The sequence below is a fragment of the Esox lucius genome, chromosome 10 (assembly GCF_011004845.1).
Source record: "Esox lucius isolate fEsoLuc1 chromosome 10, fEsoLuc1.pri, whole genome shotgun sequence".
Classification (NCBI taxonomy): domain Eukaryota; kingdom Metazoa; phylum Chordata; class Actinopteri; order Esociformes; family Esocidae; genus Esox; species Esox lucius.
Window position 1 is genome coordinate 29,095,122 of NC_047578.1, and position 18,550 is coordinate 29,113,671.

Below are 18,550 nucleotides of genomic sequence, written 5' to 3' on the forward strand. Positions count from 1 at the left end.
AACTTTCTTAGGAACGTACACGACAGGCCAATCCCCTGAAAATAACCCCGTTCTCAGAGAGTAGTCTTCTGGTGTTGTAGCTTTAAAGTCGAGAAGTAAATAACCAAAAGGCGGATGTGTTGCATCTTTAAAACTCTCCATGAACAATCGAGAAAGATATACCCCGGTCTGTCTGCTAAAATACTAATCTGCTGATTGTCGCTGGGGTTTTTAAACAAGATGTGGTAGTTTGTGTTCAAGTTAATAGTTCTACTAGATTTGCCTTTAACAAACGTATTTTGGACAAGGTATATTGCACCCAGGTTACGGTGGTGTGAATATTGTGTGAAAACTCTCCATCTCCAAACTCTCTGATGCACTTTTCATCAAATCGTCAATAATAAAAAGGTTGTTATCACACTTTATAGAAGGACTTTGGTAGTCCTATAAAAGCAATCTCCCTCACCTTCAACATTTCGTCATACAGTGGTTGCCAACATGAATAAACCCACACAATATTTTGAATTTCTTTGGAGAAAACAACGTCAGCATTATACAACATCTTCACAAAATATGTTTTACCTGAGTTACTGGGCCCACTAATGACACAGCTGAACGGGTGTTGAAGTCACGGGTCAAAACCGCTATCCATCCTAGAATGTGGTTTAGTAGCCATAAGGCCTTGTGCTGTAATCAGGGAGCAGTATACGCTTGTTGTACACAACTCTGAAATGCTTAGACACCACTCGGTTTTTCAATGTGAATGTTCTTTTATCTCTAGTAATTGTCTGCATTAGCAAGGACGTGATCATCATCACCACCCTCGCCCCGTACAAAGTTGTCAACCAGCTAGCGTCTCCAAGTAAACAATGGTTGTGTTGTAGCTGTTGAGCGTAATGCCTTTTGCTTTGGGACAGGTCAGACCTTTAACGGTTTTGTAACCGTATGTCTCTGGCCCGCCACTAAAAATTGAGCGATGCTGTCACCATCCGGTAACTCATCGGTCAAGTCACCCAAGAATGGCCCCAGTGGGGGCACCCAATCCCCATGGCATGTGACAAAGATCACGGAATCAGTGTCTGTGTAGAGTACACGTCTATCCAACTTCTCCAAGAGTGAATACAACTCGAGTCTAGCGTAAGCAGTTGTGAACAAGGCAATAAAAATGTTGCCGTTACGTGGTTTGATTGGTGTCTGTTTTGTGTAACGCCACTGTACCATCGCAACAGTGATGAAAGAGAAATAACCAACTTCTATTTCACTGGAAAAAAGGTAGTGGCTAAACTCCTCCGGATCTGTAATTTGCATTGTGTTGATAAGGTTATTCCGCTCACCCTTCTTACCCCAAAGACTATTCATTGCTAATTTAGCCAAAGATCGCCTAGCACTGTTTACAACATTTTTTTCCTTGTCAAGCTGCACACCCTCCTTTTCATGATATTCACAGATATACTGGGCTTCAGCCTCATCGTCAACCACAGATGGCGGGAAGCCGCTAGCTTCCTGCTTGCGCTTCAGGAATGTTCTCATGAAATCCCAGCCTTCAAATATTTTCACAATGCGATAACCTTCCTCAACAGTTTTAACCAGCTCAATAGAAACCCAAGTACCAGTTAAAGATCTTTCTGAATCAGTAGGTGAACAATCAGTTACCTGGTTTTCAGACTCTGCACATAATCTACCCAAGGGAAAGAACAGCTTACCGCCGACCCTGCGCGGTAAAACGGGGTGATAAAGGCCTTTCGGTGGACACACCGTAGCCTTAACAATACCAAAGTAGGTGTCTAGCGGTTTGAAATCTCGAAAGATTGTCTGGATGCCTAATCTGATAAGTCTTCGTCTTGTTGCAGAATGGGTAAAGACTACAGACATTGTTATACTGAATTGTCTCCCCTTCTCGAGCCGTAAACTTCAAATGACTTGTGTTGGTACGACCGCCAAAAAGAGCATCCTGAGGATCAAGGCACTCTGGAGCATCAAAGGTCTTCAAGAAAGCTTTGACATCTGCGGATGTGTTTTTAAGCTGATTCCACTCACACTCCCATATGTATTGAACATGTACGTTGTGTTCTTTTAAATCCTCTAGCTTTGTCCCCCATTGCTGGTGCAGCAACCCGTAGTTGCCATTCATGCCACTAACAAATACACCACTTATGGGAAAGCTTATGCTTTCCTATACAGTAACAATCACAGACAACAACATTACATTTACAGTTTATCAGGGGAGAGGCTATTCTACTTTCCTGTTTAGTGTTGGTGAATATGATTACATCATGGGACCAAACCAGTATCATTGTACTATCCACCACAATTTGGCTGTGGAGAGCTGTAGACCCATGTAATGATAAGGCAGGGGGAATGCAAAATGCAATGTGTAATTAAATCTATTCTGTAATGTTTGGTCAACTAAGATTGTGAGGCTGCTTTCTTGTACTGGGTACTTTAGTAGACCTGCTCTAAATAATAAGACAAGACCCCAAGGGTACAACAAATTAATAAAATGAATGCACTCTGTAAGGTATGCCGCTGTAGAGAGCTTTTAGTGAGTATGGGAACATGTACAGTATTCCATGAATGGGCTAGGACACATTTAAAATCTGTCTACCTGATGGGACCATTGATTAAGACAAAACAAATCTGCATGCAACATGATTATTTTTTTGGACAAGGCTGTTTAGTTATCATTATGAATTCTGACATTTGTCTATAAGAAGTAAGCTAGATTCGTTCATGATAGGGAGGGTTGCATTGCTGGTTCTGGCACATTTACAGATCATGTCGCCGCTGTATGTCCTAATAATTCAAAAGGTAGACAAGAACTAAAAATGAATACATTTGATTGTTAAAAATGTTATCACTGTTGGTATCCTATTCTAAAATTGTAATAATTAACGAATTCTTGAATTCTGCCATATTGAATAAAGCTATTTCAGGTGTGTTAGTGACAGGTAATGGATAATCATGAAAGTTTTTTTTTAATGTAGAAATCACTAACTTTATTTGGCAATGTTTCTGGGTTGGTGTTCTTAAAAAAGCTTTCAGAGTAGAAAAAGTTAACATGCATTGATACGCTGTGGTCCATACCTGCCTGGATTTTGATTCTAGACTTCTATTTGACCTTTGAAAAATGTGGCCCAACAGAATCATTGTAATGCAATAAAGTAGGAGCATTGTGTCAGCAAATGAATGAATTTAGCCTGTGTTGTTCATCAGAGTGGTAGTGAAACATTGAAACCAACTGACAAATGTTCAAGTTACCCTGCTGTAAGGTTGCAATCAATACAGATCCAACAACCCGATAGGCCTTTGTTGTTGTCTGGATAAACAACTGTCTGGAAGTTGCTGCCCTTGTTTTGCCTCATTAATTTTTGCTCTTCACGTTCTACATTTTTCTAATGAATTCCTGTTGAATTTAACAATTTTTTTTTGCTATTAGATCTCTTCTGTCAATTTGTTCACAGGTTTGTTCAGATTGGTGCTTGCTTGACATTGAGTAACTTGCGACTAGCTTGTTAACAGTACACTGTTCTTCTTTTCCAGATATTCTTTAGAAGATGAACCCACTAACTTGGACGAGATGCCACTGATGATGTCCGAGGAAGGTTTTGAGAACGACGAGAGTGACTACCACACTCTGCCCCGTGCTAGGGTCAACCAGAGACGGAGGGGCTTGTGCTGGTTCCTCATAGGGGGCTGGAAAATCCTCTGTGGCAGGTAGGTGGGAACCAGAAATTGTTGTGCTACGTCCAGGTTTGGCTAACACAGCTGATGCTTACACCAATGTAATGCTTGTACATCCATATTGGGAATTATATTTCAATTACTATTTTATCCTTACTTTTTACTGAAACAAATTTAGTACACTGACGTGGTTGAAGATATCACTCAAAGAAAACTGCTACAAACTCATTTCACTTTCTATTAGCTGTTTTGGGTAATTGCAGAGCAAGGCAGCTGCTGGTGTCCTATAGGCTATGTTTAGCACAAGCTACACATTGCTTTATCAGGCAGTGCAATCTGATCTGCGTTGAAAGGGCCAAAAGACCGGACAGAATGGCTGTCAGTGGTGTGTTGGGTGATCTTGTTTGTCAGCACTTAATGGGTGACAATTCTCACATTTTAAATAATTGAATGAGAGTGCATTTTGGCACTTGATGTAGGATTTATTTGATCTGATTTCTTTTGTTGATAAGGATTGATCCAAGGGCCATTATAAATTGACAATAGGGTTGTATGATTAATCAAAATCATAATAAAATTGTGGTTTGAACATGCAATTTCTAAACCGCAGAAAACTGCAATTTTTACACTAAATTTAAAAACAATGTACTGGGGTGCCATCCTCACTATATTCATATTTGTAGAGTTTATTGGACTTGATTTTAGAATCCATTTGCCTACTTAAACATAGTAATTCAGATTATTAAAAATATTGGAGACTGACAAGTGAACAGCACAATACATTTTTGTCAAAATATATCTACAAGCATTCTTTCCCTATGTCTTCCCCTATGTTTTGCTATTTTAAGACAGTGAAAATTTACAATTCAAATGTCCAGCTGTATGTCACAAATTGGTCAATAAAACTTTACAGTACATTGTTCTGATTACGTCTGTCCCTCATCCCAAGTATTCTTAAAATATCCCAATTCCCTGATGGCCTTATAACTAATGAAAGTAATAGCCACAACCCTATAACATAATAACACTTGCAGGTCGGGGAGATTATGTATTACCTGTGCAAGCACACTGAACAGCAAAAGTTAACCACTCAGAACAGTTGAAGATGGCATAGAGCATACTGCGAAATAATTATGTGGAATAGGGTGTGCTGTTAGGGAGAGGAAGAGGATTGATGATGAAAATGAACCCAGAGGACAATGTGATAGAGACTTGGGATGATTTGGTCCTGAAAAATAATCAATCTTCTGTTGTTTGGGAATATTTCGGGTTCCAGAGAGATGTCACAAATTAATGTAATATGCAAAACCTTTAAGATGGTCGTTGGAACAAGACGCGGCAACACAACAAACTTATTTCTACACCTAAGACAGCGCCATAGGGACTTGAATGTATGAATAATGTATGGCAAAGAAGTCTGGAAGGGAACCAAAAATACATCACAAACCCAGCCCAAACCAGCCAAACCATCCTGATTAATCAGGGGCAGGGAACTGTTTTGTGACCGGGGTGCAGGACGACTATTTTAATGACCATATTAGAAAAGATGAAATGTAACTCTAGATATGCCCAGTCATACCTGTAAATAATGGTTTGGGCTGGATTTATTTGTCTGTAGCAAAATTGGAAACCGCCTCTAGTGCACTGAAGAAAATGGCCTAACAAAGAAATTACCCTTTATGCTTTAGAAAAATGTAGCCTACAGGCTATAAACATTCTCAGAAGTGGATCATCCCTCTTGAAAAAATTTTTAACTAATGAGAGGTGAAATTATTAAAAGTCTTTGTTTTATGCTGTAGCCTACTTATCAATCCATCCATCTTCTTCCGCTTATCCGGGGCCGGGTCGCGGGGGCACCAGTCTAAGCAGAGAGGCCCAGACTTCCCTCTCCCTAGACACTTCCTCCAGCTCTTCCGGGGGGACACCGAGGCGTTCCCAGGCCAGCTGGGAGATATAGTCCCTCCAGCGTGTCCTAGGTCTTCCCCGGGGTCTCCTCCCGGCGGGACGGGCCCAGAACACCTTCCCGGGAAGGCGTTCAGGAGGCATCCGGAACAGATGCCCAAGCCACCTCAGCTGACCCCCTGCGGAGAAAGCTCATTTCGGCCGCCTGTGTCCGGGATATTGTCCTTTCGTTCATGACCCAAAGCTCATGACCATTGGTGAGAGTAGGAACGTAGATTGACCGGTAAATCGTGAGCTTCGCCTTGTGGCTCAGCTCTTTCTTCACCACAACAGACCGATACATCGCCCGCATTACTGCAGAAGCTGCACCGATTTGTCTGTCAATCTCCCGTTCCATCATTCCCTCACTCGTGAACAAGACCCCTAGACACTTAAACTCCTCCACTTGAGGCAGGCACTCTCCACCAACCTGAAGTGGGCAAGCCACCCTTTTCCGACTGAGGACCATGGCCTCGGATTTAGAGGTACTGATTTTCATCCCCACCGCTTCACACTCGGCTGCAAACCGTCCCAGTGCATGCTGAAGGTCCTGGTTTGAAGGGGCCAACACGACAACATCATCTGCAAAGACCAGAGATGAAATCGTGTGGTCCCCAAACCTGACACCCTCCGGCCCCTGGCTGCGCCTAGAAATTCTGTCCTTAGAACTAGTTTCTGTGTCCAGGGATCGGGTTGTCGAGACCCCCGCCTTCGACTGCCTGCAGGTGTTGAGCCCACGGGAAGGCGGCCCCACATCGCTCCTTCTGGCTGAGCTCGGCCGGACCCCATGTGTAAAGGCCCGGCCACCAGGCGCTCTCATACGAGCCCCAACCCCGGGCCTGGCTCCAGGGTGGGGCCCTGGCTGTGCCATACCGGGCGACGTCACAGTACTCAAAATGTTTTCCGTCATTAAATGGTTTTGAACCGCTCTTAGTCTGACCCGTCGCCTAGGACCTGTTTGCCTTGGGAGCCTACTTATGTTTTACTTAACTGTATTCGTAAACACTCCCAAAAGTGGATCGTCTGTATTCATAATTTTTTACATGTACAGACAAAATACTTCCAACACTACTTTGAATATTTTACTCAATATTTTTATTTTGGAGCTGAGGCAGAGGTACGGTCGCACCACACAAATCCCTTCTTTTGCAAGCATAACTCCATATGAGAAGTGCTCACGGAGACATGAAGAAATAACACAGCCAGTCACATTATTTAGCCTAGCCAAGGATGTGCTCTATATCACATCAAATGGACCTGTTAATTGTTGTTTCTCATATCGCAAGTCAAATCACAACCGCAATGTCAAGCAAAATATGCAATATAATATTTGTCCATGTCATGCAGCCCAAGTTGACTGTAACAGTTTTACCCATGGGCTGTTTTACAGATTTAAAAAACACTGATTTACAGATGTATATGTTCCATCTAGATAGTCTGTATCGGTCCATAGGTAGGGAGATTACCAAAGTTCTGGGAGTAGTGTAGTGCAGCTGATTAATTAAAAGTTTAAATTTTGGAGTTTCATTGATGTGGTGAGTTTTGTTTGTGTCTGTGTCTGTTTGTGTGCCTGTGTGAGAAGAGGGAGATGGAAAATATTTCTGTATTTGAATGTGTGTATTTTATGCCAGAGAGGTTCAGTTTGGATTTCTGACGCACTAGTAGCTGTGCATGAAGTGAACAGAAGGGGATGTTTTTGGTTGAGTTCCTCGTTGCGCACCATCAGTCCAAAAATACTTTGAGGTCAAACAATAAACCGTAGCTTATCCGGCTAATGATTCATTTGTCCTCTACCTAAAATACCATTTACCAAATAATATGTGGGACTGAAATATTTGTCAACAAACTGTAATTGGGTTTGTTCACAAATGGGAGAGGGATATTTTTATACTAAACAAAGAACTTTTAGAAATGTTTATGTATGAATTTGATATAGGATGCATTTTATAAGATATTTCATTTTCAGAGTCATTTGGTTATCAGGGCTGCATCTCCAGCCTAAGCTCTCTATTGATCTTTTACCTAATGAACAAATCGGATTTTTTACAGCTGACTAGTTTAATGCTTTCCAGTATTTTTATGTATGCTTAGCCGAGGATTATAAACCACAAATAATTCACGCAGAATAAGCCCTGCTCATTTAAATGGCCTATTATTTAAATAGTATTCATTTGAGCAAATAATCTGTTTTATGAATCTGAACTGTGGCTCATGGAGTGAGGTTACATAGAAGCCAACGCACACATTTCTTTTTTTCCTCCCAAAGTTGATTTATTTTGTTTTGTGTTTTGCCAATGTGCTTAAAGAGTGTAAATGCCAAAGCAATCAGCATGACGGTGTACACCACCATGAGGCCAGACCTTCTCTTGTCCCCCCTTGTGTCAGAGTTTAGTTCCCTTCACACTTTAGTACTGTACATTTTAACAATAGGCTATTTGGAAGTACTCTATAAATGCAGCTTCTAATCTAAACCATTACAACCTTCAATAATACAACATGATATAGACACACTAATTCACAAGCATGTTCAGACAATTTAAGAGTCTGTTTTTTTGTTTTTAACAGAATATTGAGTAGGCTCTCAAGTCAACCAATATTTATATAGCACATTTCTTACAATAAAGTGCATGTCAAGGTGTCACCAAGACTATAATTTTTAATGTTTTGTGTCTGCAGTTCTCGAAAACAATGTTTCAGAATTCCTGGATGTGTGTTATAATGTATGTAAAGCCTTATACCTCATCTGCGCATGATTGTTCTATCACTTAGTGTGGATCTGATGTTCCTTCATTAAAATAAAATTCATAGTTTAACCATGATCCTGATTGCTCAAATGGCAAATGACCATTACATGATTTTATAAACCATATATAAATAAAACAAATGCTAATAATGCATTGATGCCAGCTATGTTTAGTTTGCATGCAGTCGGCTGATTCACTTTCAAGTTGGGCAAAAACTTTTCTAACACCTAGCCCTTGGTATAACATTTGTAGAATCATTATTTCTTTATCTTATAAGCCAATGTGATCTCATTGCAGGTTGTACATGACATAGCTAATTTTAAGTCCCTGCATATGAACACATGCTAATGTATGAACAGTACATACAGTAAGAAAAATATATCCCTTTTGTGATTCAAACTCGCACGCATTGGAGTTCTTTAAAGTTAGATAACGCTTTCAGTGTGGGTAAGGTAAGGTTAGGGGTAAGGTCTGAAAAATCATTGTGCATCTCTCATGATTTGAACTTGCATGCATTGGAGTCTGAGCTGGTGGTGTTTACACCCATCCCCCATCGCAACCACAATGCCCTAGCTAAACTAGACTTAATTCTAAGCTATGTGTGTTCTACTGCCCATAGCCGCAGTATTTATTGTCAAAACATTACAATATACTATATACTTCTATATACAGCTCCGGAGAAAATTAAGAGACCACTGCAACTTTTTCTTTCCTTTCTAAAAAAGTCAAAAGGGAAAGTTTTGAGTAAGGAACAGAGAAGGGTTAAAATTAAGAGACCACTGCAAATTGAACGCTTCTGTTCCTCACTCAAAACTTTCCTATTCAACTTTTTTGGAAAGGAATGAAAATGTGCAGTGTTCTCTCAATCAGGGTGCCAAAACAGCCCTGACCTGTCAAGGCATGGACTCCACTAAACCTCTGAAGGTGTGCTGTGGTATATGGCACCAAAATGTTAGCGGCAGATCCTTTAAGTTCTGTAAGTTGCGAGGTGGGGCCTCCATGGATTGGACCTGTTTGTCCAGCACATCCCACAGATGCTCAATTGGATTGAGATCTGGCGAATTTGGAGGCCAAATCAACACCTTGAACTCAGTTGTGTTCCTCAAACCATTCCTGAACCATTTTTGCTTTGTGGCAGGCACATTATCCTGCTGAAAGCCATCAGGGAATAATGTTGCCATGGTCTGCAACAATGCTTAGGTAGGTGGTGAGTGTCAAAGTAACATCCACATGAATGGCAGGACCCAAGGTGTCCCAGAAGAACATTGCCCAAAGCATCACACTGCCTCCGCCAGGTTGCGTCCTTTCCATAGTGCATTCTGGTGCCATGTGTTCTCTGGGTAAGCGACGCGCACACACACCCGGCCAACCACGTGATGTAAAAGGAAACGATTCATCAGACCAGGCCACCTTCTTCTTACACAGCCCCATACACAACAAACTGCGATACACTGTGTGTTCTGACACCTTTCTATCAGTACAGTATTAACTTTTTCAGCAACGTGAACTACAGTAACTCATCTGTTAGATCGGACCACATGGGCCAGCCTTCACACCCCACGTGCATCAATGAGCCCATGACCCTGTTTCCGGTTCACTGCTTTTCCTTCCTTGGACCACTTTTGATAGGTACTGACCACAGCAGACCGGGAACACCCCACAAGGTTCAGTGTTCAAAGGTTCAAAAGGTTTTTTTGTAATTTGCAATAACAAATTATGGCAATGTAATGCTTGGTTTTCCTACTCCCGACAGTGTAGTTAAAAGTTAAAAAGTAACAGTATTAAAGTGACGTGGAGGGGTTTCAGAATTGAGCAGCCTTACAGCCTGAGGAAAGAAGCTGTCCCGTAGCCTGTTTGTTCTGGACTGAATACTACTGTACCTTCTGCCTGACGGCAGATTTGTAAACATGGGCTGCATGTTTAGCCATCCCAATTTGACCCATGTCAAAGTAGCTCAGATCCTTACGCTTGCCCATTTTTCCTGCTTCTAACACATCAACTTTGAGGACAGAATGTTCACTTGCTGCCTAATACATCCCACCCACTGCCATGATAACAAAATTATCAGTGTTATTCACTTCACCTTTTAGTGGTCATAATGTTATGGCTGATTGGTGTACATCTTTTCATCTTTCTATCTTGATCCAAGGTCAGTTAGGCATGGTCATCATTTTTATATGTCACAGCATAATAGGATGTTAATTGCTTAATTGCCTTTATAAACATCTGCATTTATGTTCCTCCATTCATTTATTCAGGTTTTTCACCCAATTTGTTACCCATGTGTATATACAGATGCTGGTGATTTACTATCACCAGCATTTGTATATACACACCAGGATGAATAATTTGTTGTTTGGAGACCATCTGCAATTAGTAATAAGAATTCATGCATGGGTTAAATGAGCTCATATCGTAACTACCTGTAGATGCTTTTTCAGCAGTAGAACCACCCACTAAAGACGTTCAAATTGACAAATAAACCATAATATGGTGAAATTAGATAGCTGACTAGCTATGGATTTTAGTTCACAAAATGTGACCTCCTGCAACTCACACCCCAGAAGGGGACCAGCCACCACCGGCCTGAGGAAAGACACATGAAACAAGGGGTTGAAAAGGTAGTCAGGGGGAAGGTGCAACCGATATGTTACCTAGTTGACCTTCCTCAGGACTTTAAAGGGCCCCACAAACCACAGGCTCAGCTTCCAGCAGGGCTGGCGGATGGGCAAGACCCTGGTCGAGAGCCACTGGGGCCTCCCTGCAGTGGCGGTCAACGTAGGTTTTCAGGCGGCGGACAGCGAGCCTCCCACGTGCCTGCCGCCCGCCGGAACCAGTCATCTACAGCAGGGATATCGGTCTGGCTCTGGGTCCAGGGTGCCAGGACCGGCTGGTATCCCAGATCGCACTGGAATGGCGACATCCCCGTGGAGGAATGGTGGAGGGAGTTCAGGGTGTATTCCGCCCATAGCAGGAACTCCGCCCACTCCCCCGGCTGGTCCTGGCAGTACGACTGAAGGAACCTGCCCACTTCCTGGTTGACACCCTACACACCTGCCCATTGGACTGGGGATGGAAGCCCGAGGTCAGGGTAAATGAGACCCCCATGTGCTGCATGAACGCTTTTCAAACCCTGGACATGAACTGGGAACCCAATAGTGCTGGAAGACTTGTGAAAACAGAGCAACCGCGGTCTGTAGGGCAGTGGAAAGGCCGGTCAGAGGGAAGAGGCGGCAGGACTTCGAGAACCGGTCCACAACGACCAGGATGGTGGTATGGCCCTGTGAAGGGGGGAGATCGGTAAGGAAATCTATAGAAAGGTGGGACCATGGTCGTTGTGGAATGGGCAAGGAGTGCAACTTACCCATTGGCAGGTGTCGGGGTGCCTTACTCTGGGCGCACACCGAGCAGGATGAGACATACACCCTCACGTCCTTAGCTAAGGCGGGCCACCACTACTTACCGGCCAGGGCCTGATACTAGGATGACCGGAGGAGGGAGATGTATGGGCCCAGTAGATGAGCCGGTCACGGACAGACGCCGGCACATACGCGTGACCCTCGGGGCATGTGGGTGGAGAGGGCTCGTCACGCTGCGCTCAAATGATGTCCGCGTCCAATTTCCACACCACCAGTGCCACGATGCACGACGCCAGCAGCATCATCCACTGGCCTCTCCTCCGAGTCATGCTAACGAGCGTCTACCCTGACGTTCTTGATCCCCGGCCTGTATATAGGAGTGAAAACAACAAACAAACCGGGTGAAGAACATAGCCCATCTTGCCTGGCGAGGGGTCAGCCTCTTCGCTTCCCGCATGACCTCCAGGTTGCGGTGGTCCGTCCAGACGAGGAAAGGGGGTTTGGCCCCCTCTTACCAGTGCCGCCACACTGACAGGGCTCTAACCATGGCCAATAGCTTGCGATCACCCACGTCGTAATTCTGCTCCGCCACACTGTGCTTCTGCGAGAATAAACGTGTTACGACTCCGTCTGGCTCTGGGGAAAGGACGGCACAGAGCCCACAGTCGAACGCGTCCACCTCCACGATAAACTGGAGCGACGGGTCGGTATGGGCCAGGACCAGAGCGGTGGTGAAACTATGTTTAAGTTCCACAAAGGCCGCTCCGCCTCCGCGGTCCATCGCAACCGGGTCGCCCCACCTTTCAGAAGGGAGGTGATCGGAGCCGCGACCTGGCTAAAGCCCCAGATAAACCTCCGGTAGTAATTCGAGAAGCCTAAGAATTGTTGCAGTCCCTTAACCGTACTCGGGTCGGCCAATCACGCACAATGTCAATGTGATGCTCCTCCATAGCCACACCTGTGCTAGAAAAACAATACCCCAGGAAGGACTTTTCGGCCTTCATGTACAGGTCATGCTCCAACAGTCTAACAAGCACTCTGCGCACCAACAAAACATGCTCAGCGCGGGTAGCCATGTATATCAATATGTTATCAATGAAATTCCCAGCAGCGCCCGAATCAACCAGGACCTTACACTGGGAAAGCAACGGAAAACCGGGGAACTCAACAGGAACGGTGCATAGGGAGAGGGGAGAGGCAAGGGGTGAATGGGAATGAGCTACTTGGGGTGATGCGAAAGTGCTGTGCCTGGCGCCTCTCGACTCAGGGAAGGAGGAGTAGTGTGGTGCAGCGGAACGGCCTTGTCTCTTTCCGGAGGCACCCCACACCTGTCCACCCTGACCTCTGCCCGGGGACGGCGGTGACCAGTTGTTGGGGTGGAACGGGCGGGCCTCTTCCTGGACGTCCTCGGGCAGCCAGCAGATTGTTGAGACTGATAGACAGGTCCACCAGCTGGTCAAAGGAGAGGGTCGTGTCCCGACATGCCAACTCCCTCCAGACTTCCTTGCGGAGGCTGCACCGGTAGTGGTTGATGAGAGCTCACTTGTTCCACCCAGACCCCGCTGCCAGGGTCCGGACCTCCAGTGCGAACTCCAGCGTCGATCTCGTCCCCTGCTGCAGATGGAAAAGCCGTTCACACGTCTCTCTCCCCTAGTGTGGATGGTCGAACACGGCTCGGAAGTGGCGGATGAACTCAGCGTAGCTGCCCTGGATGGGACCCTCGGTGGTCCATACGCCGGTGGCCCACTACAGGGCTTTCCTGGAGAGGCAGGAGATGAGCGAGGAGATCTTCTGGGCGTCTGGCGGCGCAGGATGGATCGCCCTGAGTGCATTGTCGGCCTGCAGCAGGAAACCCTGGTAGCGGTCCGCTGTCCCGTCATAATCGTGGGGAAGCGGGATGTGCATCGCCCTCACACTGGGCGGCACAGCCTGGGGTGGCCGCAACACGGCCGGTGTTGCTGGGCTCTGCTGGTCAGCTCTAGGTACTGCACTGTTTTTAAGACGCTGTCCATCGCGGCACCTAGGCTGGCCGGCGTGGCTCTGTGTTCTTTCACTAAATCCGCAACACCAGCCTCACCTTCGTCTCCTCTGTGCTCCACATTAGTTTACGGTGTGTTAATCTGTCAGGCTTAAAAAATGAGGAGCAGGAAACGTGGAGTCGAGTCAGGGAGCGTCTTTAATGACAGCAAGCGCAAACATTGCTCACAACAGTGAGACAACAACACACAAAGACCAGGGAAGCAGAGAGAACATATATACGGGGGGAATGATTGTGAATGAGGACCAGCTGCGCTAAACAAGACAACAGGTGAAATTAACTGATGAGATGGGCGTTGGTGTGAGAAGGCCGGTGACGTTGACCGCCGGAGCCTGCCGACTGCAGGGGGAGGAGAGGCAGCAGAGGGCACAGTCGTTGCAGCACCAGGGTTTTTGGGCCCCATGAAAATACATCACATCAGGCCCCACCCAGGGGCACAGAAGGATCAGCAAGATACAATACAGTGGAATTCACTATATAATTCAAGACCGATACCCCCTATACGAAACTGTCCAGCATTCAGTACAGACTAAAGGCTGTGTTTGTTTCATATAATGATCAGTATATGGAAAATAATTATTGTTTAATTCTTATAATTGAAAAGGATTTAATCATTTTTCTTCATAATATAAAAATTCCCATGGAACCCCTGCAGTTATTAACTTGACATGTAATTCAACACAATGCTGCTCAACTCCTTCATTTGGGAGTAGGGCTGGGTTATGGGAATGGGCTGACAGGGCTGTTAAGCCTGAAGCTGAATATGTGGCCTATTTCACTATGGACTAAACTTGCATGTTAATTTCCACCATTCATGGACTACACCCAACTTCCTTTTTGAAAAATTGGGTAACATCCTTTCTTTTTGCCGGACCACGTAATCGGAGCCGGCCAAGAAGACTGAGTGTCTCTTACTGAGTGAGCCAGCCTTGTTAAATAGCGTAGTGGTTAGAGATGTGGACCTGCAAGCAATTGGTCCCGCGTTCGATTCTCGTCACAATCAAAACAAATTGTTTTGTTCCAGATAGACAAACATTTTGCGGGATACAACCTTCAGTAGCTATGTTATAGTAAGCCTAAATCATGCAGATTGACAGTGTTATTTTGGCCCATGCAAATGATATGCTTTTTATCGTCTTGTCATTTTCAGTATGAAAGCTTTAACAATTAGCCTACAATATAAACAAAAATATAATTAGAAAGAGATACATTATTACACATATATCCTATTCATATTTTCATTAATTTGCAGTTTAACAGATTTTTTCTGCATGCATCTCATTATCCCTCATTCGGATCGGATATGGCCGACTTTAGATATCAGTCAGATTGTGTATTGATTTTACAACATTTTAGATGGATGTTTTGGGTATAGGATAAAAATGTCACTGATACAGTTCGGCAGGGATATTTATTTTGTGATCCCAAGAAGATCTCGACCTCAGGACACTTTCTTGGCGGACAGTGAAGCACATTCACGAGGTTGTAAGACATTTATTCTTGCGCATCCTCAGGGAAGAGACTAATAATAGCCTCATGGAAATAATGGGTCTTTTCGTATTTAAGATTACATTCTTGCAATGGAAAGTTTGGAAAAGTTATTATTTTTTTTTTTTTTATAAAATCGAGGCTAATCAATACAATTAGTGAGATATGCACCCTACCTGTTAAATAAAACCGCTAGTCAGGAACATTTTGGTGACTGGAAATATCTTTTTCAGGTCACTCCTCTGAAGATCAGTTGTGAAAATAGATGTAATTTCTTACCGTTATTGACCTGTGTGATATGCACTTCTGTGCGCATTTTATGTGCCTTATTAGCTATCCATCTGATGTGTCGATTCTTCATAATAACTTTATTCAGTTATGTAGTGCGCCTCATATATTGTGCAGATCATGCAGATAGTCAATGTTATTTTGGCCCGCGCAAATTATATTCTAGCTTATTTGTCTTCTCCTGTCACTTTCAGTTGGAAAGCTTTAACAATTAGCCTACAATATAAACAAAATTATAATTAGATAATCGAAGGAGATGCATGTATAATGTACAGTGGGGAGAACAAGTATTTGATACATAGCCGATTTTGCAGGTTTTCCCACTTACAAAGTATGAAGAAGTCTGTAATTTCTATCATAGGTACTCTTCAACTGTGAGTAACGGAATCTAAAACAAAAATCCAGAAAATCACATGGTATGATCTTTAAGTAATTAATTAGCATTTTATTGCATGACATAAGTATTTGATACATCAGAAAATCATAAAAAACTTAATATTTGGTACAGATACCTTTGTTTGCAATTACAGAGATCATACGTTTCTTGTAGTTCTTGACCAGGTTTGCACACACTGCAGCAGGGATTTTGGCCCACTCCTCCATACGGACCTTCTCCAGATCCTTCAGGTTTCGAGGCTGTCGCTGGGCAATACGGGCTTTTAGCTCCCTCTGAAGATTTTCTATTGGGTTCAGTTCTGGAGACTGGCTAGGCCACTCCAGGACCATGAGATGCTTCTTACGGAGCCACTCCTTAGTTGCCCTGGCTGTGTGTTTCGTGTCGTTGTCATGCTGGAAGACCCAGCCACGCTCCATTTTCCATGCTCTTACTGAGGGAAGGCGGTTGTTGGTCAAGATCTCGCAATACATGGCCCCACCCATCCTCCCCTCAATATGGTGCAGTCGTCTTGTCCCCTTTGCAGAAAAACATCCCCAAAGAACGAGGTTTCCACCTCCATGCTTCAAGGTTGGGATGGTGTTCTTGGGGTTGTACTCATCCTTCTTCCTCCAAACATGACCTTCTCCCATTCCTCCTCTGGATCATCCAGATGGTCATTGGCAAACTTCAGATGGGCCTGGACATGCGCTGGCTTGAGCAGAGGGACCTTGCGTGCGCTGCAGGATTTTAATCCATGACGGCGTTGTGTGTTACTAATGTTTTTTTCTTTGAGACTGTGGTCCCAGCTCTCTTCAGGTCATTGACCAGGTCCTGCCGTGTAGTTCTGGGCTGATCCCTCACCTTTCTCATGATCATTGATACCCCACGAGCTGAGATCTTGCATGGAGCCCCAGACCGAGGGAGATTGACCATCATCTTGAACTTCTCCCATTTTCTAATAATTGCACCAACAGTTGTTGCCTTCTCACCAAGCTGCTTGCCTATTGTCCTGTAGCCCATCCCAGCCTTGTGCATGTCTACAATTTTATCCCTGATGTCCTTACACAGCTCAACATTGTTGAGCTTAAACAACTGCTTACAGGTATTTTCAGCGGTAATTGAGTGGACAGGTATTTGCATATAGCGGGAAGTGGAGACGTGATCAGAAGCTTTTTTGTAGACTACTAAGTGTCGTGGTTAGACTAGTACTGTTGTAAAGGAATTGGAAAATGTATTTATTTTTTATATCATTAAAATACAAACCCAACTCATGACGACATTTAAGAAATGTATTTAGATTTTAATTGTAATTCATAATATTCTTCTATTTACCATTTGGCTTCATTGACCATACACTGCAGACGATGCTTAGTGGCGTAGTGCAATGTGAGATGAGATGTGCACTCCACTTGTAAAATAAAACAAGCAGTCAGGGAAGCTCCAGTGACTGGCAGAACTTTTTCATGTCACTCATGTGAGAATTACCCTGATTCACAATTATGGAATTTTGTCACAATATCATAATAGTGAGTAATTTCCATTGCGATTAGTACTAAGATTGTCTATCGTCCCTATGCATCACATCAGTTATTTACATTTAATGGCTAACGTTAAAGGTGCACTATGCAACTTAACGCCACCTATCAGTATTGAGTTGTATATCGGTTCTAGAACTACACTAGGATCTGACATTGACATTACTAACTACGAGCATACTGACCAGTCTGAAGCAGTGAACAATGAACTCAGACATTTGTTTTAAATTGTGTTAAAGTTGATGGGCTCATTCTATAACAACGGAACACAGAATTAACAAAGTAAACAGCTAAATAATTCAAAACATCATCTGGGCTATCTATTGCGTTAGATGCATTTCCATATTTCAGAGACTCGTTCATGGCAATCTAGCGAACATGAAACCATAATCGTGCTAGCTAGCGCTAGCTGGAACAATAATATGCGCGCTTCAACCAGTTTGCACAAGGCAATATTTTGCTAAAAAGCAATATAATTGCTTCTTCTGAGCAATATTCACTTGTGCATAAGGTTTAATCAAACAACCCACAATGCATGTTCATTTTTCCTAACATTTTGCAGAGAATACCAGGTTGTAACACATTTCCCGCAAGAAATGGAATCTCTGCTCAGACTCAACTTAGCTTGTTAGCCTTATTGTCCCGACCAAAGACTTTGGAGAAACCTTACTAAAAGTTATCTTTGTAGTAAGGGGGTAAAAGGGAGAGTGGTTGGAAATTTTACCAATAGAAGGTTACCGGGGGATGTCTAGGGAAATTAGTGCAAGGGAACGTAACCTTAGTGATAAATGAAATATAAATGTTTAAAGATGTAAACATATGCAATCATAAATGACCATGATGTGCTGGAAGTTCTTAGAGAAGGTAGATAATCTTTCGTCACAAGCCAAAAATGTTAAAGATCATATGTTTCACGGCCTACGTTATCCTCAATGCTCCTCATCAGTCAAGTCCAGAAGACAAGGGTCTGTGTAGCAACCCGGAACTTCGAGTTGATCAGTCTGGTCACTTCGATTTACATATGTGTATGTGCCTAAATCAGTTATCATAAGCGATCATATTGTGTAGGTCGTTTAACACGAACCACAAAGTAAAATGGCGTGTGTACCTGGGTCTAACAG

At 43.7% G+C, this 18,550-nt stretch overlaps 1 protein-coding gene across 7 annotated transcripts in view; it reads left to right on the forward strand.

Moving 5' to 3' along the window:
- The window catches only part of atp9b (ATPase phospholipid transporting 9B), a 99,444-nt gene that overhangs the window by 18,945 nt on the left and 61,949 nt on the right, over positions 1-18,550 (forward strand). For all 7 annotated transcript variants that reach the window (XR_004576258.1, XM_010906167.3, XM_010906168.3 and 4 more), the window contains one exon: positions 3,520-3,693. Coding sequence is in view for 6 of the 7 variants with exons in the window: in XM_010906167.3 (XP_010904469.1) it covers positions 3,520-3,693 (174 nt within the window). In the remaining variant the exon portion in view is untranslated. The remainder of the gene's footprint in view (positions 1-3,519; positions 3,694-18,550) is intronic.